General features: G+C 39.7%; 1 protein-coding gene across 3 annotated transcripts in view; it reads right to left on the minus strand.

Annotated features, from left to right (window-relative positions):
* fam168a (family with sequence similarity 168 member A) overlaps window positions 1–24496 on the minus strand; it is a 44262-nt gene extending 19766 nt beyond the window's left edge. For 2 of the 3 annotated variants that reach the window (XM_030744930.1, XM_030744929.1), the window contains exons 1-2: window positions 24317–24452; window positions 6208–6315 (exon numbers count right to left, since the gene is read on the minus strand). In XM_030744930.1, coding sequence (XP_030600790.1) covers window positions 6208–6269 — 62 coding nt within the window. In that variant the 5' untranslated portion in view covers window positions 6270–6315; window positions 24317–24452. Of the gene's footprint in view, window positions 1–6207; window positions 6316–24316 lie in introns of all 3 variants that reach the window. The other variant, XM_030744932.1, reaches the window with a different exon arrangement.
* Window positions 24497–25910: the final 1414 nt, after the last annotated feature.

Below are 25910 nucleotides of genomic sequence, written 5' to 3' on the forward strand. Positions count from 1 at the left end.
GGCGAATCATCGAACTTTGCCGTCCCATAAGGGTCACGCCCTTTTGTCAAAAACTCACAGTTTTGAAAACACAGTAAGTCCAACTTCTTAAGGCTTTCCAGGTGAAATTTGAGATGGTTCTGCTAAACCACCTTGGAGCTGGACCTCCAAGTGTAAAATATGACATTTCCTGTTCCCACTAGGTGGCGCTGCGACTGATATTAAATATTGTCATATGTATGTGTTCAGGGGGGCACCCTCATCCTACTGGAGAAGTTTGATGCACATTGGATCATGTAGGTATGAATGAGAGGCAATCAAAATTTCATGGCGAATGATCAAAGTTCAAAGGGGCATAAGTACCCCTCCCCCTTGGCAAAAACTCACCATTTTCGAGATTTAGATTCCCCTGGGGGTGTAGGTTAGACAAACCAAATATGAAGATGATAACGTCTAAAACCTCTGAGTTATTAGAAAAAGTGTGAGGGCTGCAAATCGCCAAATTTGCATAATTAATTCAAAATGGCTGACTTCCTGTTGGGTTTAGGGCATGGCTCAAAGAGGATTTTTTGTGCACCTGGACATGATATACATGTGTATGAAGTTTCATTCATGTACGTGAAACACAGCGGTGGGGCTCCAGTTTAGGGGGCGCTAGCGAGCCTTTTGGGCGCGCCCTTGCCCGAGCCCATTAAAATACTTAAATTTTCACCAGGTGTGACGCATGTGCAAAGTTTCATGAGTTTTTGAATATGATAAAGCCCCCAAAAAGCCAATTCATTTGCCTGAATAATAATAATAATAATAATAATAAAAAAAAAAATAATAATAAACGAAGCAATTACAATAGGGCCTTCGCACAGTTCGTGCTCGGGCCCTAATTAAAACGCAAGCGGTGGTGATATCGGGCCCTCGCACTCCCTGCGCGTCGACCCGTGGCGCTCGTCGACCCGTGGCCGCACTCGGAGGTCTTGTGATCGTGATGGTGTACAGAAGGTCTGTAGAAAGTTGAATTCTTTTATAGGAAAAGATATCTTTTGCTCTCGGCATAGACGCAATGGAATATTTGGGGGTGGGGTCACGGCTCCAGCATGCAAAATAGGGCATGGGTCTGATAGACTGTTTTGATCAGGATGATGTCAAGAATGTTGAAACACATTTTCATACATTTCCGAGAAACTAAGTTTGTGGATGCTATACAAAATTTCATTTGCTTCTGTAGGGGGCGCTCTTGCAGCTACGTATAGCCTTGAATCCATAGTTATGGGTTCAGAGTGGCTGTGTACATGAGTGATTACATTTTCAGGCAGATCGGGCAAAGCATGTACGAACACGTGCCCAAACAATTTTGGTCGCCATTGAGAAAAATGAAAGCCAACTTCAATGGCCTGGTGTGACAACACCATTTAATATTTTGTCAAGATTTCCACAATATTTGATGGGCTGTTTGTCTAGATGATCTGGAGCCAATTTGGTCTCACTGGCTGAAATGCCCTAGGAGGAGTTCATTCAAATAGCAGGCCTGAAAATGGCAAAAATTGACACTTTCAATTGAAGATGCAGGACTTCCTGTAGGGTTTGGAGTATGGCTCCAAGAGACTTTTTTGTATGTCTTAGGATGTTACATGAGTGTGCAAAATTTCAGAGCTGTAGATAAAATGTAACTCAGGGGCTAGCTAAAAAACATGGTATATTATGATATTTAAAGCTGCCAGTAGGTGGCGCTGTAACATTTATGGACTTTATGCATATCAATGTGTTCAGGGCAGGAGGCTTATCAAATTGATGAGGATTTCGTAAGGAATGGTGAAAGATAGTTCATGCATTTCAGAGCAAAACTAATTATGTGGACGTCATACAAATTTTCATTTGCTTCTGTAGGGGGCGCTATTGCGCCTACAGTCTTGAATCTGTAGTTATGGATTCAGCCTGGGTGTGTACATGAGTGAATAAATTTTCAGCCTGATCAGACAAAGCATGTGCGAACAAGTGCACAAACAATTTTGGTGGTGAGGGAGAAAAACGAAGGCCAACTTCAATGGCCTGGTGTGATAAGGCCATTTAATATTTTGTAAAGATTTCCACAATATTTGATGGGCTACTTGTGTAGATGATCTGGAGCAAATTTGGTCTCAGTGGGTCAAATGCCCTAGGACAAGTTCGTTCAAATAGCAGGCGTGGAAATGGCAAAAATTGACACCTTCAATTGAAGATGGCCGACTTCCTGTAGGGTTTGGGGTATGGGTCCAAGAGACTTTTTTGTACGTCTTAGGATGTTACATGAGCCTGTACATTTTCATACATGTAGATAAAACGTAGCTCCGGGGCTACTCAAAAAACTTGCTATTTTAAGATATTCCGAGCTGCCACTAGGCGGCGCTCTACCGTTTATGGACTTTTTGCATATGAGTGTGTTCAGGACAGGGTGCTTATCACACCACTGAAGTTTGAGCCAGATTGGGCAAGTTGGGGTTGAGTTACAGCCATTTTTGTGTTCATGGCGAATCATCGAACTTTGCCGTCCCATAAGGGTCACGCCCTTTTGTCAAAAACTCACAGTTTTGAAAACACAGTAAGTCCAACTTCTTAAGGCTTTCCAGGTGAAATTTGAGATGGTTCTGCTAAACCACCTTGGAGCTGGACCTCCAAGTGTAAAATATGACATTTCCTGTTCCCACTAGGTGGCGCTGCGACTGATATTAAATATTGTCATATGTATGTGTTCAGGGGGGCACCCTCATCCTACTGGAGAAGTTTGATGCACATTGGATCATGTAGGTATGAATGAGAGGCAATCAAAATTTCATGGCGAATGATCAAAGTTCAAAGGGGCATAAGGACCCCTCCCCCTTGGCAAAAACTCACCATTTTCGAGATTTAGATTCCCCTGGGGTGTAGGTTAGACAAACCAAATATGAAGATGATAACGTCTAAAACCTCTGAGTTATTAGAAAAAGTGTGAGGGCTGCAAATCGCCAAATTTGCATAATTAATTCAAAATGGCGGACTTCCTGTTGGGTTTAGGGCATGGCTCCAAGAGGATTTTTTGTGCGCCTGGACATGATATACATGTGTATGAAGTTTCATTCATGTACGTGAAACACAGCGGTGGGGCTCCAGTTTAGGGGGCGCTAGCGAGCCATTTGGGCGCGCCCTTGCCCGAGCCCATTAAAATACTTAAATTTTCACCAGGTGTGACGCATGTGCCAAGTTTCATGAGTTTTTGAATATGATAAAGCCCCAAAAAGCCAATTCATTTGCCTGAATAATAAAAAAAAAAAAAAAAAAAAAAAAAAAAAAAATAATAATTAAAACCGCAAGCGGTGATATCGGGCCCTCGCACTCCGCGCGCGTCGACCTGTGGCGCTCGTCGACCCGTGCCGCACTCGGAGTTTTGTATCGTGATGGTGTACAGAAGGTCTGTAGAAAGTGAATTCTTTTTTAGGAAAAGATATCTTTTGCTCTCGGCATAGACGCAATGGAATATTTGGGGGTGGGGTCACGGCCTCCAGCATGCAAAATAGGGCATGGGTCTGATAGACTGTTTTGATCAGGATGATGTCAAGAATGTTGAAACACATTTTCATACATTTCCGAGAAAACTAAGTTTGTGGATGCTATACAAAATTTCATTTGCTTCTGTAGGGGGCGCTCTTGCAGCTACGTATAGCCTTGAATCCATAGTTATGGGTTCAGAGTGGCTGTGTACATGAGTGATTACATTTTCAGGCAGATCGGGCAAAGCATGTACGAACACGTGCCCAAACAATTTTGGTCGCCATTGAGAAAATGAAAGCCAACTTCAATGGCCTGGTGTGACAACACCATTTAATATTTTGTCAAGATTTCCACAATATTTGATGGGCTGTTTGTCTAGATGATCTGGAGCCAATTTGGTCTCACTGGCTGAAATGCCCTAGGAGGAGTTCATTCAAATAGCAGGCCTGAAAATGGCAAAAATTGACACTTTCAATTGAAGATGCTGGACTTCCTGTAGGGTTTGGAGTATGGCTCCAAGAGACTTTTTTGTATGTCTTAGGATGTTACATGAGTGTGCAAAATTTCAGAGCTGTAGATAAAATGTAACTCAGGGGCTAGCTAAAAAACATGGTATATTATGATATTTAAAGCTGCCAGTAGGGGGCGCTCTAACGGTTTATGGACTTTATGCATATCAATGTGTTCAGGGCAGGAGGCTTATCAAATAGATGAGGATTTTGTAAGGAATGGTGAAAGATATTTCATGTATTTCAGAGCAAAACTAATTCTGTGGACGGTCATACAAATTTTCATTTGCTTCTGTAGGGGGCGCTATTGCGCCTACAGTCTTGAATCTGTAGTTATGGATTCAGCCTGGGTGTGTACATGAGTGATTAAATTTTCAGCCTGATCAGACAAAGCATGTGCGAACAAGTGCACAAACAATTTTGGTGGTGAGGGAGAAAAACGAAGGCCAACTTCAATGGCCTGGTGTGATAAGGCCATTTAATATTTTGTAAAGATTTCCACAATATTTGATGGGCTACTTGTGTAGATGATGTGGAGCAAATTTGGTCTCACTGGGTCAAATGCCCTAGGACAAGTTCGTTCAAATAGCAGGCGTGGAAATGGCAAAAATTGACACCTTCAATTGAAGATGGCCGACTTCCTGTAGGGTTTGGGGTATGGGTCCAAGAGACTTTTTTGTACGTCTTAGGATGTTACATGAGCCTGTACATTTTCATACATGTAGATAAAACGTTGCTCCGGGGCTACTCAAAAAACTTGCTATTTTAAGATATTCCGAGCTGCCACTAGGCGGCGCTCTACCGTTTATGGACTTTTTGCATATGAGTGTGTTCAGGACAGGGTGCTTATCACACCACTGAAGTTTGAGCCAGATTGGGCAAGTTGGGTTTGAGTTACAGCCATTTTTGTGTTCATGGCGAATCATCGAACTTTGCCGTCCCATAAGGGTCACGCCCTTTTGTCAAAAACTCACAGTTTTGAAAACACAGTAAGTCCAACTTCTTAAGGCTTTCCAGGTGAAATTTGAGATGGTTCTGCTAAACCACCTTGGAGCTGGACCTCCAAGTGTAAAATATGACATTCCTGTTCCCACTAGGTGGCGCTGCGACTGATATTAAATATTGTCATATGTATGTGTTCAGGGGGGCACCCTCATCCTACTGGAGAAGTTTGATGCACATTGGATCATGTAGGTATGAATGAGAGGCAATCAAAATTTCATGGCGAATGATCAAAGTTCAAAGGGGCATAAGGCCCCCTCCCCCTTGGCAAAAACGCCCCATTTTCGAGATTTAGATTCCCTGGGGTGTAGGTTAGACAACCAAATATGAAGATGATAACGTCTAAAACCTCTGAGTTATTAGAAAAGTGTGAGGGCTGCAAATCGCCAAATTTGCATAATTAATTAAAAATGGCGGACTTCCTGTTGGGTTTAGGGCATGGCTCCAAGAGGATTTTTTGTGCGCCTGGACATGATATACATGTGTATGAAGTTTCATTCATGTACGTGAAACACAGCGGTGGGGCTCCAGTTTAGGGGGCGCTAGCGAGCCATTTGGGCGCGCCCGTGCCCGAGCCCATTAAAATACTTAAATTTTCACCAGGTGTGACGCATGTGCCAAGTTTCATGAGTTTTTGAATATGATAAAGCCCCCAAAAAGCCAATTCATTTGCCTGAATAATAATAATAATAAAAAAAAAAAAAAAATAATAATAAACGAAGCAATTAAAATAGGGCCTTCGCACAGTTCGTGATCGGGCCCTAATAATAAACGAAGCAATTACAATAGGGCCTGCGCACAGTTCGTGCTCGGGCCCTAAAAACAGACTGCTGAAATTGGAGAAAAAAAACCAAAAAAAAAAAAAAAAACAAAGCACAAGTTCTGACAGAAAAGCACAAGAATGCTTGAAAAACTGAAAAATGCTTTGGTTTCCTGTGTGGCGTTAAATTCAGCTACCTGCCTTATTTTCCGCTACTGCACCAACAGAGGCAGGACAAGCGCTACTATTCGGGTTTTCCAACGCGAGGCCAGTAATAAATTCAGGCGGTAAAAATGTTTGGGGTGAAGGTGCCAGATAATGTCCCATAAGGCATCTTTCTCCATGGCGTAGAAGACCTCGAAGTGCACGTCCTGCATTTCCACTTACCTGCTCATTACGAATATAGGTCTGCGAAATTGTGTGTATGAGTGTGAGTGTGTGTGCATGCGTGCCCCGTACCTCTTGTGCGTGTCTGGTTGATACATGAAACTGAATTTGTCTGTGGGATGCCCGCTCGCCATTCTTGCTGTATGCAAATGAGGAAGGAGTGGAAGTGGATATGCAAATCTGAAATTAAAACAGCGAGAGGTCATGATTACAATGAACACAGGAAAAACGAAAAAAAAAAAAAAAATTAATTAAAATAAAAAAAGAAAAAAAAGCAAGCACCAGTGCAACAGCAAATGGTTAGTGATAGCAGCAAGGGAGACAGTGCTTTGGACTATGTCTGAGTGAGTGACTGTGGTAACAACTGTGTCTTCAATGTGCTCAATACAGTGCATGAATTTAAAAAAAAAAAAAAGGATGCAAATGTGATAAAATGGACAATACTTGTCTATCGATTTTAAGGTGTAAGCATTTGATTAATCTATTTATACATACACTATGACGTGTGTGTCCAAGTGAGAGTGAAAAATGAATATGGACTTGCATATACATATGTGATGTGCTGCTCAGAACAAGTACAAGCAGCAGAGCTCAACATCAATACAGCCAATGAAAAAGCACAGCACAGCCAGTGAAAGGTGCAAGTGGATAAGCAACACAACAGGACAGGGGGGAAAAAAAAAAAAAAAAAAGTACCAGGCTGAGTTTGCACCAAGCCAGGAGGTAAGCATGATCCAGAATAATAAGAGTGCTGCACAAACACAGAGTGGAGCGGTTGAGCAATAAATAAAGAGGAAAGGTGTCTGCGGGCTGTGTTATCCCAGTTCATGTGTAACTTGTGTTGATTTTAACTTGCCTTTCCTTAGAAAGATGGGAGTTGGCATGTGATTGCAGGGATTGAGTGTGGGTTTGTAAAACGCTGTGCTAGATATTTTGTGGCGAGCCCTCAAAAACGGCACATCCCCCACCGATTCGCCATATAAAACCATCAAAATTTATTACGTTTGCAACTTCAGTTTGCACTGATCCATCCTGAGCTTGTGCTTCACGGCCAGTTACCAACTGACAAAACACAAACCCTTTACATGATTATAGCTTCGGTGTCATAAGTGCTGGGCATACGCTGTACGGTGGTGATGCCAAATGGCACCAAGTGACACGTCAAATTAGGCAAGGAAGCATTTCAGTGCTTTGTAAATGAGCCCTGACGTCAAAACACCCAAAGACATGGACAAAAAGATGTGGGTGAAGTCATTTTTGTGCATGAACTCCATTTAAAACATGTTTTCCCCCCAAAAATGACATGAACCTGTGTGTGTCTGTGGGTGTGTAAGACAAAAAAAAGTGGTGATATGCAAGTCGTGCCTCATTACTCAAATTCATGTCTCATAGCTAAAGAATGTGTCAGGGGAATTGATTAACCTACTGGCACCTTCCTTTTTCTCTTCACTGCTCTTCTTTGTTTATCATTAGCCTTCTCTCCCTCAGTTAATCAGTACGTCTGCATGCGAAACAACACTTTGATTATAGCAGAATTAAAGCTGAATTTTCATCATTGCGACTCCCAAATTAAGAAGTACATCTTAGAAATACAAGCCATGTTTTTTTTTTCCCCCACCAAAATGTCTTCTTGGAAGATAAGTTTTAAAGATGATCAAGATGTGCAAAGATGTGCAAACTCTAACACTATAGTACTGTGCAAAAGCCTTGCATCAATGAAAGGTGGGTGTCAAGAAACCATTTTTAAGGAAGGGAAACAGGGAGAAAAGGCAGACTGAAAAATCCAGCGGTAACAGGTCTGATAGAGTAATGAATCCAAGTTTCAAATTTTTGGTTCAAATCATCATCAGTATATACGGAGCAGGTGAGGATAGAGATACAACAGTGAGTGTCTCTAGCCATCTGCAAAACATGGTAGAGGCTCTGTCATGGTTTGGGGCTGCATTTCAGCCAGTGGTGTTGAGATCTTGTCAAAACTGATGGAATTCTGAACACAGAAAAGTACAGTGATACCAATAATAGCAAAAACCCTGCCAATGCAGTAAAAGCATACCTGCACAGAAAAACACACGATGGAAGACTATCAATCAGTCATGTATTGGCCAAACCTCAATATTATTGAATCACTAAGATCATCTTGACAGAGAACAGGACAAAAGGCAGCCAACATCCAAAGAAGAGCTTTGAATATCCTTCAAGAAGCCTGGAAAACTATTCCTGAAGACTATGTGAAGAAGTTTCAACACAGCCTGCTTGCTCAGGCTGTACAAATTTTGTACAGTTCAAGCCATTTTCTTCCACTTATTCAATTTATGGTAGCAGGGTGGCTGGAGCCTATCCCAGCTACTGTAGGGCGAGAGAGGCAGGGTACAAACAGGTACAAACAACCATTCACACTCACACCTCTGCTCAATTTAGAACCACCAATTAACATAACCCCATTAAGTGCACGTCCTTGGACTGTGGGAAGAAGCCAGCACACCCAGAGAGAACCCACGCAGACACAGGGAGAACACGCAAACTCCACACACACAGTTTTGCCTTACATACTGTATTTTCATGTATATCTGCACATGGTCCCATAAATTGTTGGCCCCATTTCCAATTTTCCTAGAAAAATAAAGAAATGAGGGGTGGCTCAAGAATTTTGCACAGTAATATACAACAGAAGAGTACATCCAGGCTAACTCTGAGCTGATCAAAAACTTTAACATGCCACAAAGTTCACAATGACAATGCAAAAATGCTGATGTTCAGACAGTATAACATTTCCCATTTCATATGCTGTCAAGATGCTGTAAACTGAAAACAGTCAAATAAAGGAGGTTAAAATTCAGGACAATTCATCTCATTTAAAAATGACAGTGGCTTACATAATGAGGAGAAACAAGCTCTAGAGAAGAAACAATTAATGTCCATCCTTAGATCAATGTCTTTTTTTATTTAGGGGAAGAAACCACAAGAACACCAACCAACCCAGTCCTGGTCATGTTCTCAATATCTGAGTTAACAGGCCATTTTATCAAAAAACGAATCAAAGTTACAATAAGTTATGTAAGAGTGTTACCTTATAGTTCTCCTAAACTAATTTGTAAATGCACAGAGAGCAAGAGCAAAGCCCATTAACACAGACAAACTATCCCTGAGGTCCTGTCCTCAAAAACACGCGTACACAATTACAGCTTCGCATGAATAGCGGCGCGAGAGACGGGTGTGTTCATCTGTTTCACTGCACCCGTGTGAGTCCAGAAAAAAGGTGATGAAAAGTTAAAGCAGGGGGAACAAGAGGGGCAGTTCAATGCATCCTAATGAGGGTGTGTACAAGAAACAGAGGAAACCAGAAATACATGTGGTGAGAAGGAGTGTCCAGCCATGCCTCCCTTTGTTTTCAGGGAGAGCTGATGAGGTCTCTACTCCTAAAAAGCCCCCCTCTAACCAGAAGACCTTCTGTTCAGCACTGCACTAAGGCAGAAGGCCATTAAGTAGAGTATGTTCACCATACAGATTTTGCTTTTATTTGTAGAGCACACTGTAAAAAGGGACAGACACAAGTATAAACATATCCATGCATTTATATATTTCAGAAATGTCAAAAACACATCCATACTTGCTTACAGACTAAAACAGTAAGTGCTGTAGGCAGGTTTGTGTTTAAGGAACAACAATCCATTACGGAAAAATGCACTTAGATGTGACTAATAGAGTCAGACATTCTCACTTCTACTGCTGCAAGTTAATCCATTTTAATTTCTAAACTAACATTTCTGTTTGGTTTGTTTCAATATCAGGCAACCTAAGCCAAATACTTTTTGCTCAACTGAACTGAGCATGAAAGGAAACTGAATATTTTATAACCCTAATTACTCAGAATCATTTCAAATTTCCAACCTTGTTGTTTTGCCCAAATGCGATGTTGGAGCAACTGATAAACTCTCACAACTGAAAAACTAAAACTAGTAGAACCTTGCCAGTTTCTGGCACCCTGGTAATCATTTAATTGTTTGGTATAAAAACAACTTTAAATTCTTTAATTTGTCAATAAATGTCTATAATAATGAACAATCTCAATCACGGGTTACAGGAGATCACCATAATGTGTTCCATGTGATTTTACAGATTTTTTTTCTTTTCTTTTATTTGACTGAAAATAATGCCACCATTATCAATTATTATCATCCTTGGGCAAACAAATTCATATTTAGTCAAGATCCATAAAACAAGCTGATATCATGGGGTATTGCATGTGCATAAAAATAAAAACTGAGGCCCATTTATTAACATCAGACAGCTCTAAGTGTTTTTTTTTTTTTGGACAAAGGCACTTTTATTTTATAATAATTTAGTCTCTGTATACCTCCACAGATCTAAATCAATAGGTGACTGAAGCTCAGACTTCCAGCTTCAGTTCAATGGGTTTGACAAAAACAGCAAACTAACAATTTGAAATATCACTATTGTTTTTAGTTCTTTGATGAAAATCCTTTGCAGTCAATGCCTGGCTGAAGTCTAAAAACCATGGACACCACTAAGTGCCATGTTTCCTCCCTTAAGATGCTCTGCTAGCCCAGTATGTTAACTGTAGCCACAAATGACTAACGGGTCACAAACGTTTGAATCTAGATTTGTCCTTTCAAAATGGCTCTTCTTTTCCTGCCTAACCTCCATGCTGATGCTCTGCAGAGTCTTTTCTACTGTCTGCTGAGCCTTTTTGTAAAATGGATTTATCTGTCTTTTTGCTCTCCTCTCCTTGATGCAAACACATCTGACTCTGAAGACACGAGGCTTGCTGCAGCGTAACATCTCTCCATCAGTCAAAGGACTGCTGCTCTGACAGCAATGATGAAACTGCACTTGTGATGATAGCGTTTTCACTTATCTCTTGACAGCTATTACACTTTCCTGTAGGTTGTGACAATCAAACCAATGACCATCTTACCACGTTTGGCTCTATAACCGCCTTACTCAATTTTTTTCCCTTCTACCTGACTGTGACAGTGCAATGATGAAAAACATTATCAGAAAATTGGATTTGCACTGAAAAGTGACAGAAACCAAAACATGCTGTTTAGTAGGTGACTATTTCTGCAGGTGACTTCACTGGATGGTGTCCAAATACAAAATATGATTTAATTCATTTTTCTCCCCACCTGCATAAATGGAAATATGCTTTTACTGCACACTGAGCTTTTTTAAGTTTCAAATATGGTTCCGGTAGGTATGCTAGTAGTATTTGTTTTTTTTAATCCTGCAGCTCAGGCAGAGGAAACGAACCGCTGCTCGGCTGAGACATCTGATGAATATTATGCTCACACGGCACCCTCAGTGGGTAAGAAAATTACATTAGCTCCATATCTGATGGCTCTTCTTCATCTGACAACAGTGAGACAGGCTACAACACACAATCAATGTAAGGTAGAGATTCTGTACCATTTTGGCATGCTTTGTGACAACTTTGTAGTGCATTATAAAGTGAAAGAAATTGATGATTTCACTATAAAGTGGATTATTTAGTGGGCAGGAAATATTCTGAAACAATACCTCATTCAAGCACCCTCGATCTACAACGCATACCCAATCACTGACGGAAAGGAGGGTGTTTAGAGCAAAGTCTTAGCCATGCTAGATGAAACCATATTTTTTCCCCAGTCATCTCAGATTATCTTATTGCTGCAGTGTAATTTTAACATAAATATAGTAAGTTTAACGCTGTACCTCTAGTTTTACCATTTATTTGCCTAAAAAAAAAAAAATTTTTTTTTTTTAAAAATAGTAACAAAAGCTTACTATTTTGATTGTGCATCAATGTCAGACCTTCACCAAAAACACAAACAGGATTTCTTACTTGGAAAAATGAAACACTACCAGTCAATGCTAAGCTGCAAAAACTGGTTGTATTATGGACAGAAAGCTTAAAGACAGAGGAGTAATAGCCTCTGATGTAAAGTCAGTAGTGACTCTGGCAAGAGAACGACACGTCTGCAGCAAAGGCGCTACTCCTTTAGGAGCAGCGCCTTTCAAAAGTATCCAACTAAAACGAAGGCAAAAAAAAAAAAAAAAAAACCTCCCTCTATTATGACCCCACCCAAGTTGGCCAGGCAACACTGGTGCATCCCCGGGACTGAATATTTTGGAGATTGTTTTTATTTTCCATTTATATAGCACACTATTTTAAAAACAGCTTTAATCTGCCTTGTTAGTGCAGAAACAGCAGAGATGGCAGACTGTTTGACATTGTTCTGTTTGGCAGCAACCTCTGTTGAACCTGGTGGACAAACACAGCCATTTCCCACAGGAGTCCATTGTTTTATTATCCTGTAGGCTTAAAATGTTTGTGCTTTATTAATATGGTTTATGAATGTGTTTCATACAACAAATGCAATGTTAGATGTATGAAATAAACCAGAGAAATTATGGTATTTTGTGCCTTATGCAACACATTGACTGTTAACATGTTGAGACCAGTTAAGGAAAATGCACAAAAACTGCAACCCTCACAGTAAAGCACAATAGACATGTTTTTTGTCTTGTGTACACACAGACAGACACACATGCAGACACCAAGGATTTACTGATGACTGACTGACATTATTAAGGAGACCTTCCCACTCCCCAGCTTAACCTGAGTAATTTTTCAGGACTTTGTTAGGCTTAAACTCTATTAGTGGGACTTCATTTGGGCTGAACTCAAAAGCTATAGCCTCAAGGGCTGAGCACAAAAACACAGCTTGCAAGCCTGCATGCTAACAGAGCTGGTATTTGTATCTGTCTGTCTTCTAACGCCTGTGTGACACTCAAGTTAATTTGTGGATGTCAATATAAATATGAGCTTGTTTCAAAATAATAATGTTGGTTCCCCTCCATAAAGGGAGACTCGTGCAGCCTGGGGGAACCAGAAGAGGCTATAATGAGGGAGGAGGAAAAATTGTGAAAGAATAAAACCTCTCTCTCTCTCTTTCATGTACACACACACACACACACACACAATCACACAAAGAGCTACCATTCCTGGAGAACATGCACAATACACCACAACCCCCACGCCGACTCTGTCCTCCCACATAATACCTCACCAGGCATCTACTCTTTAAGCAACAAATCAAAACCGGTGGGCGTTATCACACTTCAGCATGGGAGAGAATAGTACAGAACAGATTTTTTTTTCCAAATCCTCCAGAAGGAAAGCTCTTCACTGGGGTCATATGATTAGGAAATAAAGAAAAAAAAATCATAAGACAATAACTTGCTGAGTGTAATTTGGTTTGTAAATAGCTTCCTTTATTTTTAATGTGGCAATTAAGGTTTTATAATTGTAGATTTTGTTCTATAGCATATTAATTTTGACTAATTATACTGAAGAGTTTAAATAATGATGAATGATTCCAGCTTTTCACATATAAAATGTTTCCTACCATTCTTTAAGATAGCTGATCAGTTATTGGTCAGACAGGCATTCTTACTTCATCACTAATAAAATAGCACAAATATTATTTTAATAAAAACAAACACTAGAACTGCACTGATTGCAATTTTCTTGACTGCTTCCAATTTCCATTTATTTTGTGTGACCTGTTTTTACAGATTTTCTTTCTAATTATAATTGACAGCATGTACAAACAAAAATCAGCTTTTCATCAATGCTTGATTTCATTTTCATAATAAAAGAAATAACGAAAGTTTAAAATTTCATCCCAAACTGCAGTAAGGTACAGGATCTTCTTTCACTGAAACAACTCAAAATAAAGTGCTCTGCTACTGGAAAGAGGCACAAATAATAACTGAAAATGAGCTACTGTGCACCCACCTTTACCTGATACATTTTACCTTACCAAACAAAAGCAGATGCAACACATTTATGTAACAAAATAAATGACAGGTACTTAACATCATTTTTCAGGATCAATTCTAAACATCTATATTTATTCAGGTTGTGCCACTGGCCAATGCTTTCAGAGGTCAACAACAGTCGAAGTGACTTGAGTCAGTTGGCCAATCAAGGTGATTTTTATTCAATTTCTCCAATGATGTATTCAGTTAACAAAACTCTTCTGAGATTTATAAACACATTTAACCTGCCAAGTTTAGATAGCTGCATGTCGCACCTCCACATATAACCAACACTTGCAAAATAGATGTGTCTGGTTGTGCACGGGCACATGCATACAAATTCATGCCCAGACTTCTGCACGGTTTGATGTTAATGTGTGCTGAGCAGCTACATGGATCCATCATTATCATCATCATCACATGATTATAAAACAGGAGGATATTTCTGACTGGTGGACTGCATCTGCGGAGATGCTTGTTTATATTTCACGAAACATGAAGCACTGACCAAGGTCCATCTGTGAACGTGTTTGGAATAAAATTTTTTTTTTTTCATTATTTTAGTACATGAAGTGTACTGTTGCATGAATGGCACTGCCTCGCTAGGGAGTAAAAAAGCCTAAGCCCAATAACACCACTGAAACACTGTCAACTCAGGAGTGACATCTGACTTCTAAGGTAAAAAGAACCCAGTGTCTGACTGGGTACATGCTGTGAGCTTTGTGTCTTACTGGTGAGGCTGGTGTGGTGTGGGAGTGTGTCTGTGTCACTGCGCACACGGAAATAATCAGAATTGGAAAAATACTTAAGACTGACCAGTCAGGCTCCGGTGTAGACTGAGCTTGCTTAAAACTGGCCTATTCTGGTCCCTGGTCAATTGATCAGTGAATCTTCACTGATAGTCAACATTAAAGCGGTTTTAAATCTAATAAAAATGCCCTGAAATTAATTTTCTATAGCATGAAATATTAATAGCTAAATCAGCCACAAACAAAAATAAGGTTCAAAACAAAATCAATCACTTAAAATTTTGATAAGATCTCGATTACAGAAGTCTGGCATCATTTTTCCTCTGAGATCCACCTGCTTTCAATCAGCAGAGCACAGACAGTCTTACGTGAACTATTCTTAAAGGTTTGGCAGAGATTTGGCACAAAATCCTATGTTCATGGTGCATCCTCTCACTTATAAGTTCAAAGCTGCATAATGAAATAGGTTTTCTGGGCCTCTGGTACACCAAACAAGCATAATGCAGCAAGATGGCAAACAAAATGCAGGTTCAAGGGTGAGACAACCAGTGCCTGCTATTTCAATGAAATTTGATACCCATAATCAAGTCGAAGACCAAATCCATCATGTTGCAGCATTGAAAGGCAGTGTGATTGAATCCCTGATGAAATCCCCCCTCCTGCTTTCTACACAATCAGACCTGCCCTGCAGTGATGAGCTCCAAACAGCTCTGGGCTATTTTAGATCTAGGACAGTACTATTCACTTAGGGACAGCATCTCCCCTTGTCTCTGTGTCGCCTTTCTTTCTTCTATTCTCTTTTTCAAAATCATCTCATCAGTCAAACACCTCATAGGTCTGCATTCCTGGACTGAGTGACATCCAACAGAAAATGGGAAAGATTTTGAGGTTTAAAGCACCTACACTGCTGAATAAATATGATTTAGCATTATCCATTTATGGAGATTATTACCTTGGTTTAGTGTCAGACATTTAGAAGACCTGCGCTATAGTACAGAGTAAAGTTGACTGCAACATACTTGGAATAAAATTTCTAAAATATCAACACAAAAAATAAAAACAAGAACCTTTATTACATTTTTCTCTCTATTAAAATGTATGATGTGATTACAATACTAAAATTAACAGTACATGGTGCATCTGAAGAGCAAAAGGTTAGTAGCATCACCTTCACTAAGGTTAAAAGCAGCTAGAAAGTGGGTGGTAAGCCTTGATTTAAAAGGTGTTCATTAGCAGCTTCTGTCTAACTTTTTTAAAAAGACAACATCAAATATGACTTTTAATGAGTTCTCAAAGCAGCTAGGGAATTTAAATAGTGATAGCTGGGCTGAACAGTAGTGGAAACAAGCTTAGACTTCTACAGCCATGCTAAGTGCACAGTGAGACTGCAGTCACTCATTAAAGAGCAGACAACAAGTGTTGAATAGGTGATAAAGGGAGGTTAAAGTCTATCGAAAGACACAAAAACACATCACTCAGGTAAACCCACTAAAATATACAAGTCTTTCACAGTCAGGTGGAAAACTGGTTAAAAGTCTCCAATAGACCATAAAGTGGAGGTTAAGGGGAATGTTGTTACGAACACGTACATCCTTATTATTAACAGGATATTCTACAGATTAACCATACAGTGTGTTTCTAACAACAGAATTGGCCCAACAATATCCATAAGGCTTCTATTTTTTTGCAGCTGAAACTGAATTAACCTGTGAGGATTATGGCTATATGTGGTACAAGTCATCAACTCTCTATAACCAGCATTTGTAATACCAATACATAAAGTCACTGATGCAACACTGCAATAATCCTAAGCTTTTCTATCAAATAATACTTCTGTCAAAAATGCTTTAACCCCCTGTTCCCCAAAATGGCCGCAGCTAAATACACTTTAGCACACAGAACAGAACAGAATGACTTTGTCATTATACAGAATGTACAATGAGATTGGAGGGCCACTCCTGTTCAGTGCCATGCACACAGTACATTTTCATGTATTTGAGTAATATCAACACTTAACAATAGATGAGGGGGGAAAAAAAGGAATTGTGTCAGTTTAATATATATTTTTTTTTTTTTACCCTCGAGTTGCCTCAAATGCTCTGGCCAGCATTCATCTGTAGTAAGTGTAGCCTGTGTAGTCTGTTGTTTACCTTTGTTGTCAAAATGCCAGGTGTGACACCCATGTGTCTATTTACTCTTGAGGAGGCTGTAAAGATTTCAGAGTCTGATACGAGGTCATAAGCTAATGGAGCACATTCCTAACTAACGAACTTTATTGACAGTAAGCGCTGCCGTTTTTGCCTGTGTTAGATCCACTTCAAAGAAAGCATCAGTAACAGCAGCTAACATTGTCAGACTTGCGCAATTAGCAAATAAACTCTTGTATGAAGTGAGAACGTAATCAAACTGTTTATCAGAGTGAAAGTGTGATTTTTAGGATGGTCGAGCCTGAAGTTAGCTAAAATAACATTAGCTTATAACCAGCTGCTATTGTCATTGCCATTCACATGTCTGAAAATAAGTAAATGTGACAATATCAGGAATAAATAAGCATGTCCATGCACATTTTCTTATGTTAGAGCCCTGATGTCAGTTCAGGAGCTGAGGTTTCAGGTGAGGAGGAAGAGGATGAGGTGGAGAAGAAAAAAGAGAGAGCAGCGGTGGAGGAGGCAGATGAAGAAGAGGAGGAGAAAAGATGATAAAAATATAAATGTACATAATCCTTAACAGTCATGTAGTTTGAAAGAGTTATTTGTGAAGTTTAAATTACAAACTAACTTAGACATGACACTTTAATAGTTTTTTACCCACAAAATTTAGGTGTTAAGTGCGCTGATCAGATTTCTTTTGGAATCTGAAGCATTCTAATAGAATTCTAATGAGGTATAGAGGGATAAACCAATTCATCAGTAAAGTTTCACATTATTTTACTCGAGAATTTTCAAATATGCCAAATGTATCGAACAAGAAGGGTGTGAAATAATGAAATAATGTTTTACTTTGGACAATTTTTTTTTTAAATCCTTGCTGGCTGCAGTGAATCCCAACCCCAGAAACAAAGCCAGAGAATGTTTTCTTTCACAAACCAGCACCAGCGCTCACAGCAGCTTGGCTACCTGCCTGTACTGCCAGTTATCTATAAGCGCCTTCGGTAGTGATGGCAGTGTACCACAATAGATCTGGTTAACAGAGCATCTCTCTGTCAGTTTAATAGGAAAAAGGGGGATGTTTTTGACAGTTCACACAGTTACACCTTCAGGTTTTGTAAATAACACCGTATTACTACCCGTAGGTGCCAACCTATGGGTGCGTTTTACTTAGGGATAAATCAATCCAGTAAGGATGCAAAATAAAAAATATGTAAAACACTTTGGAATAATTAAACAAATCTAGACAGTTCTTACAATAGGCGATGTTAAATAAATCAAAATGTGAGCGCCACTGGATTCATATTCTGAATAATATGACCACACAAAGGTATGTACACACTAGAACTTACAGCTTTATGAGCTAGGACTTGGCAGTTAAGCCCAAGGTAAACAATCAATTCCCAGAGCCAGTATTAACAGCAGACAGGCATTATTGCCTGCAGTGAAGGTGGGACTTGGCAAATATGGGTGGAGGAAAAAAAAAACATATTGCTGTTAAAATAGAAACAGGTAAGATTGTGCAAAATTATTGTTATAAATGAGCAGGGGGCATGTGAGAGTTACTGATTAATGTTGCACTTTTCTGGTTGCTCAGTAGCTGCATTAATTTTAACCTTGCCAAATATACAGAGGACCAAGGCTGCAGTTTTCTTTCCTATTCTAACCTCTTGAGATACTCTGAAGTACCCCACAGTGCACTTCACACCTAGGTACAATCACTCACTATAGTAATGCAGCACTTTATGGGCCACGTCTGTCTGCATCTCGAAGAAAAAGACAGACAAAACTTTCAATACTTTCTCTTCAAAAGCAATGACACTGTGGGTGGGAATCACAGTAATTCACTAGAGAATACTATCTCAATTTGCTGCCCACGATAATGACAGTATCACGATACGAGTGAATCTCAAAACATCACAAGACAGTCATCTGTAGCACATTATTGTTTAGTGTATGAATTAGCTCTTATTTGCTTACCACTGCTGATCAGCATTACCCCCAAGTAGCTACTTGTTATCTTCTTTCTGAGCAGGTAAGATAAACAGATAGTCTAAGGATATTAAGATTGTTTTTAGAGAGACAATGATAGATCAGAGTGGGGCATTTTACAGTGCACTCAAACTGTGTCATTTCTGTGTCACTTCAAACCTAATTTGGCATTTTTGTACTCTTATTATCAATCAGCTAACAAGGTTGGGCCAATGGCCAAGGATGTCAGGGATCGACAACTGTCAAAGTTGATGGTCACAGCTCGCCAATCAAAGCAATTTTTATTCAATTTCCCGCTTTGATGCATTAAATTGATATTGTCATTATGCTAGGACTCTTAATAAATCAATTCTGCAAAACCATATTTTGATGTCGCACCTGCACATTAAACCGACACCTCCAACACAGACATGTCTGGGTGTGCACTGGGACGTGCACACATTTATGCCCCGACTTATGTGCGCGTTGAAGTTTGTGTGTGTGTGCGCATAGTGGTTACATTGATCCACTATCGTCAAATGAGAGTAAACATTTCAGACTGTTGGACTGATTTTTAAATCACAGCATAATCTGACTGCAGAGATGCTCGTTTAACTTGTCTTTAACTTTTCAACCCTGCTCTAAAACTAGCACACAGCTTAAGTAATCAATAATTATTACATCTATGTGGTCTGACATCTTTTAGGGGAAGCACTTGTATAGCCAGGGCAGCAATAACTTTGGGTTTGATCATATTGAGTGTTCCAGAAAGCCCTGACACTGTGACAGTGAGCCACCTTGTGCAGCATCATGACTGTATAACAAAATCATCTTCAACAAGATTACTGCTGAATGGGTGCTAATGCTTGGCTGGTTTGGATTCATAACAGGGGAGAAGGGGGAGGGTCAAAGTGCTGTTACAGTAAAGTCAGTGAACAAATCTCGAGTTATGGCCAATGTTAAAGCTTTTGCAGAGCAGACGCTGACGACGCCAAGGTTATGACAATACCTCGATAATAGCTTGGAACTTTCTTTGAAACAGCAGAGCTAAAAATCAGTCAGTTATGATGAATTCTGTCATTTACATTTTTTCTGTCTGCCTTTCCCTTTTCAAAGTGTCTCAGGTGTAGTGTAGCTCTTGGTTAGATGAGTACATACAGCAGAGTTTGGGGATAAATAACCAAAAACACTGTGTGTCCTTATCCCATATAACTATACAACTAAACAACTAAACCCAGCAGAACCATATATCCTGACAGATGTCAAGATCCAACTGTAAACTTAACTTAAAGCCAGTGAAATGACTTCCCTTCACCCCATAAAATATTTTTTTGCTTTCTGGCTGTTTATAACAGCCCCTTCGTTATAGTTCTGCAGTGAGATGTAGCGCAGCAATGACAATTGACACCACACAAAACTAAAAGTCACTAGACAGTTGCTGCATTTTATTAATAAAGATCAGATGTTATCCCTATAGATTCAGCTAAAACTAATGAGGTCCATTACAATAGTCTGGCCTATGAAGACTCACTGATATAAAAGCGGTGGATTTGAATCAACATCTCTTTAAAATTGATTCTACAAAACTGAAACAAAACATTAAATTCGCAATGTTAGGATTTTTTTTGTACAACTATTGCATCACAGTGCTTAAGTAGATGTTCCTAATAAACTGGCTACTCATTGTATAGGTTTGTTCAAAAGCTGCTACAGTACAATAGCATAAAAAAAATATTAATGACTTTATGTATCACTAATGAATAGCCGGCCTGTAGCACAAATGCATGTGAATGTCCATACACAACTGACTGACAGCTGAATGCATTACAACTTTGCCTCCAGGGATATTTTCAGCCTTTTATCCTGATGCTTTATTCCCTCTGACATCTCTCACCTGCTGCTGTTTATATGCACAATGAATGTATGCATGAATGGATGCACTGATGTAAAAAAAATTTAATTGTCAAGCAAGGACAATGATCTTACTGAACCAATGTAGTAGACTGATGCTACACACTAAGTCTGTGTAGTAGTACAAAGAAAATAAGCTCAAAGCTGCTATAAAGAAATTTCTTAACCTCCCATTAGCTGATTTATGAACACATCGATATAAGACTTCTTCACATTTTCTAAAATAATAAAAAGAAATGTTTATTTGGATAGTGGACATCTAAAAACCTCATTTTCAGTTAATAACTGAATAAGAACTGAAGAATGAGTCATTGTAGTGGTGCTGAGAGGCCTTGCAGCAAGATCAGTGAATCAAGTAACTGCTGGAAAGGTACGCCTACATCTCCTACAGACATTTATAGAGTTGATTACTGAATACTATTTAAGTGAATCAGCTGCATAAATTTATCATCAGATGATGTGTCTGTTTCAGTAAAACTAAAATAGTCAGTGCCTTTCAGTATGTTCCAACTACATCAAAAACAAAGGGGAATCTAGTGTCGCAAATGTGCTTTTTCCACCACCTCTTACTCATACACAGGGAAAAGGCCTCTGCAATGCCAAGGATGTAAAACTGAAGGGTTCTTTCAGCTGCTCCTTCACTTGCAAAGGGTCATCATGGAGGATGGCTCCACATATTTGATTTAGCACAGATTTTAAAGCCAGACACCCTTCCTGATGCAACCTTTCCAGTCTTGAACCGGGGTATAAGCATTACACGATAGTAATCCTACTCCAAAACCGAGGTAGATCCTGATCCACGGATGTGGCATTTCATTACACTTCTAAAATATATTATTTATTGACACGATTAAAATGAAAACAGGTACAGCACTACAACAATCACCAGCATCCCTTCATAAAAGGACGATGAAGAATGACATCAACAGATGTGCCCTTTAATCCACAATATATTGATGTATAACAAAACTGTAATATACACATAGGTGGTAAGGTGAGAAATGTTTTTCCGTTTATGACTATAAGGGACGGTGGTGTAAGTCTGCTAAATGTCATCCCAAACCAATGCAGAAGAACACAATTTATTTTGTATTCCCTGAGCAAGAAATTAAATAAAGCACTACTACTGTTTCTTTCAACTACTCCCTTTACAAGTTGCCACAGTGGATCGTCTGGCTCCATCTCACCCCAACTCTAGCATCCTCCTCTGTCACACCAACCCTCTGCATTTTCTCCTTCACTACATCCATGAATCTTCTCTGTGGTCTAAATAAAGAATTAACCACTGATTCTTTTTTTTTTTTAAGACAGTCCAACCATTAAAATGTTCACATATGCTAACCTCTAAAAGAACAATAGTAGTACTGGAGGTCAAGTTGAGAGACTCTGAGCCAGACAAGGCACAGCAAATGAAGGTGACTCTGGAAGCTACCGTCTCTCAGTGCTTCATTTGCTGATCTGTGATGAGCAAATCATTAAGTGGTTCAAACCACACGGGAATGAAGTGCTGGAGAGGCAATAGTCTGTTATAGAACCACTGACTGCTGTAACATTAAGTGACTCCAGCTTTCAACAGTCTGAATGTTTTATGGCTGCATTGTACAGCCTACCATTCATATACATGAGCCTGCACCACCAGCCTCTACCTCCAGCACGGTAGACACTTTGATCAATTTTAGCTTATATCAACAACATTGGTTCTTATCCTGTGGGGGGAAAAAACCTATTTTATTTTATTTTCTAACTAGAATTCTCAAGGAGAAACACTGCCCTTTAAGTTAATATATTTTCATCTGGTGGATACAATTTTAAGTGACACCTTTTGATTTCTTTAGAGTTATAAAAAAGAACGCACACAGCCTTTAACAAAGACTGCACAAAATATTGTTCAACTCCCATGATGTCACAACTACAAACAGGAAGAAAGTCACAACTATTAGAATCACTTAAATTAGGCATTCAGGGATGTGAATTCTATTATCCTGGAGCAGTGTGTGCCTTCCAGTCTCTGCAGAATATTATTTGAAATGTACATAGTTTGCTTACATTGTAATGCTCTGGTGAAGGCCAAGAACAGTAGCATCTCAGAAATCCCTTTACACAGATAAGGCTTCTTGAATTAAATGGGATTAGTAGTCAGTGACTAAAGCAAGTAATCCCCCCCCCCCCCCCCCCAAAAAAGAGACGATGGCAAAGAGGATTCATTTCACCGATAAGAGTAGTCATAAAAGAGGGAGGGAAAAAAATTCACCTCTAGCATCTGGAGTAATCCTCTCTCTTTTGCACTATTTAAGGATCCATCTTGTATTATTATGAGCATAAAAAACGGTCTCCCATGCTTTACTGTTGACAAGTTAATGCCTCTCCCACAGCAAATGAGGAAGACTTTGGATAACACGTTTGTTTAAAAGTTAAAAAAAAAAGTGCCATTTTAAACTCCTGTTGCTCCTCTGTTTTTAATTTGGTGTTAACTGAATACCTTTGCATTAGGGATGACTAAATAATCACGTTTGCATGCGTTACCTTACCTGACTTGCAACCCCAGCCACAACAATGACAGCAACGCATATCTGTGCACACCAGCTGGGTCCTCATTTAAGTGACATTCGGATAAAGTACACCTTTGTTACGAACCCAGGCAGGAGTTTATGCGCACTGACATAGTCAGCCACTTTAATCCAGTGTGCAAACATTTGCACATACAGAGTAAACTTCTTCTACCCATTTTGACCTTTTCTACTCATCCGACTCGTTTACCTTCCCTCAAATTCAGCGCCAAACTCTTAATAAATTCAACTCCAGAAACAGTCATTTTCTCCATAGCGGTGGCTGCAGCCTCGAGGCGTTCGTGTATTTACCCTCACATCACTGGTTAATATGTAGTTATATCAGTCAGAGTGGCATGCACTAGCAGTGCACTGCATACCAGAGATAGCAAGCAAAGCCAAAACAGCGATGGTTGGACAAAAATGGTCACACTCAAACAAGCTTAAGACACCATTTTGAAAATCCACCGATTTCTAGATAACCACTCCGAGATGCCATCTTGCCAATTATCACTAGATTAGCCACCGTTAGCATGGCGAGCCAGCCATTCCGAAACACTCCACGCAGGAATCTGTATGGGTCGCATAATACTAACGTTAGCTTAGCTTGCGTGCTAGCCTGAAAAGACCCGCCGTAGCATCCCTGCATCCTTCGGCACACGCTGCCCCCCCACCGAAAAAAAAAAATACGCTAATTAGCAAGTTAGCCGGGGCAAGATTAGCAGATGACAACGAAAACCACTCGCACCAGGTCAAACCCGCAACGCACCGAGAGAGCAGCTGTTAAGATTACTACCTAGCGGACAGCAAATAAAGTTAAAAAAAAAAAAACTGACACATACTTAAAGTAGTATCACTTTAACTCCGTTGTTTGAGCTAGCCGCTTTAGCTTAGCCCGCTAGTTCCCCACTGTAGCCACCACGGAGGACAATTAAAGGGATACGGAGGGAAAAAAAAAAAAAAGACCCGAACAAGCATCAAGAAAACACATGGACATTCCTGCCTCTCATGACAAACAACATAAAAGACTTACCAAAGCCACTCGGTCGACCAAGGGAGCGGAAAAAAAAAGATTCCCCAAACGTGTACGTGCTCTCTCCTGTGTGAGTGCGCTGCCTCGAGTCGGTGCGGACTGGCTCTGCTACAGCAGCGTTTTGTCGGGCCAGTGGCGCTGGGAAGACAGCTTTCACCCGGAGAGACGGCCACAGTGTGGGGGATGGGGATGCACTGCCGGGAGGGAGAGAGGGAGGGAGGGATGCAGGGATGCAAGAGAGAGAGGAGGGGGCCCGACCCACCAATATAAACTGGAGAGGCTCTGATAATGGCCCGATAATATGTATACCAATTCAATGCAGTTTTTAACCAGTAAAATCAGTATATGGCGTTAGTATGTACTGCGTGTTTTCACTGATATTCAGTTTTTTCAACAATGAGGCAGTCAGTGACTTTTGGTCTGTTGATGAAAATGAAAAAAATGAAGGAAGATAATGTATTATGTGTAATCTTATTTATTCTTTATTCTTTCGTGTGTGTTTGCATTTTTTTGCATGATTGATCCCACATTATGTGTAATTAATAGCCTGATAATAATAACAGAATTATGTCTACAAAAGCTATTATACTGTAATCATGAATTTCAGGCATTTTCAAGAGTGTTTTTATGTCACCGGCAGCACTGTGGTTGTAAAACGGTACTGCAGCATCGTTTTAAGTTCACATTCACTAGCTTCAATGGCTGCTGTCCTATACGCTGCCATTATCATTTTTCCACAGCACGGCACCACCATCCAGTGGTGATAAATAATACTGCCTCAACACAGTGTGAACGAGACTGGCGTAACAGAGAAGCTGCAAGGAGCAGAAGTAGTGAAGGTGGATGGCAGCAAGAGTAAAATAGGTTTGCAGTGGTAGTGAGACCTGTTATGATGACTGGTTTGTAGATGCTGGTACTAACATTAAGGCAGGAGACTGAGCTGGGAGAGACAAGAATGGACAGGATTAGAAAAAAAGGATTAAAGAGAAAGAGTATATCAGAGGGACATCTCAAATCGAGTGCTTTGGAGACAAGGCACTCGACTATGTTGCTGAAATTACTACAATAAATTTGAACTTGATAAATAAAATAAATTTAAGGGGAAAAACAGTGTAAAATAGTGCAGAATTCTTTCTCATTTTAAAAAGATATTTGGTGGCATTTTTTGTACTGTTTAGTTAAATGAAAAGTATCTAAGTCACTGTCAAAATAAATGTTTACCAATGACTGTGACAGAGAAAGCACCTATGGTTTACAAAGCAACCTAACTTGTATAATCTTTGAACCCCAATTGTTCTAAATTTGCAACTGAAACAAATAGAAAGGCTGGCTACACTCGTCAGAAAGAACCAACCAATAAGAGAGAACTATAGTTCCCAGCGGTCACTGCGCCTCCTTCTGCTATGAAGAAAGGGTTGTGCATATGGAAACAAAACAGTGAAACCTAAGAGACTAAAGCTTTATTCTTATTAGGAAAAAACGTAAATTCAGCAAATAAGATTACAGGAAGAAAACTATTAACCGCAAAAAACAAACAAACAAAAAAAAACAACAAAAAAAAAAACTGACCAAAACCTCGCGTGATTTCAGGCTT

Source organism: Archocentrus centrarchus, chromosome 13 (genome assembly GCF_007364275.1).
Source record: "Archocentrus centrarchus isolate MPI-CPG fArcCen1 chromosome 13, fArcCen1, whole genome shotgun sequence".
Classification (NCBI taxonomy): Eukaryota; Metazoa; Chordata; class Actinopteri; order Cichliformes; family Cichlidae; genus Archocentrus; species Archocentrus centrarchus.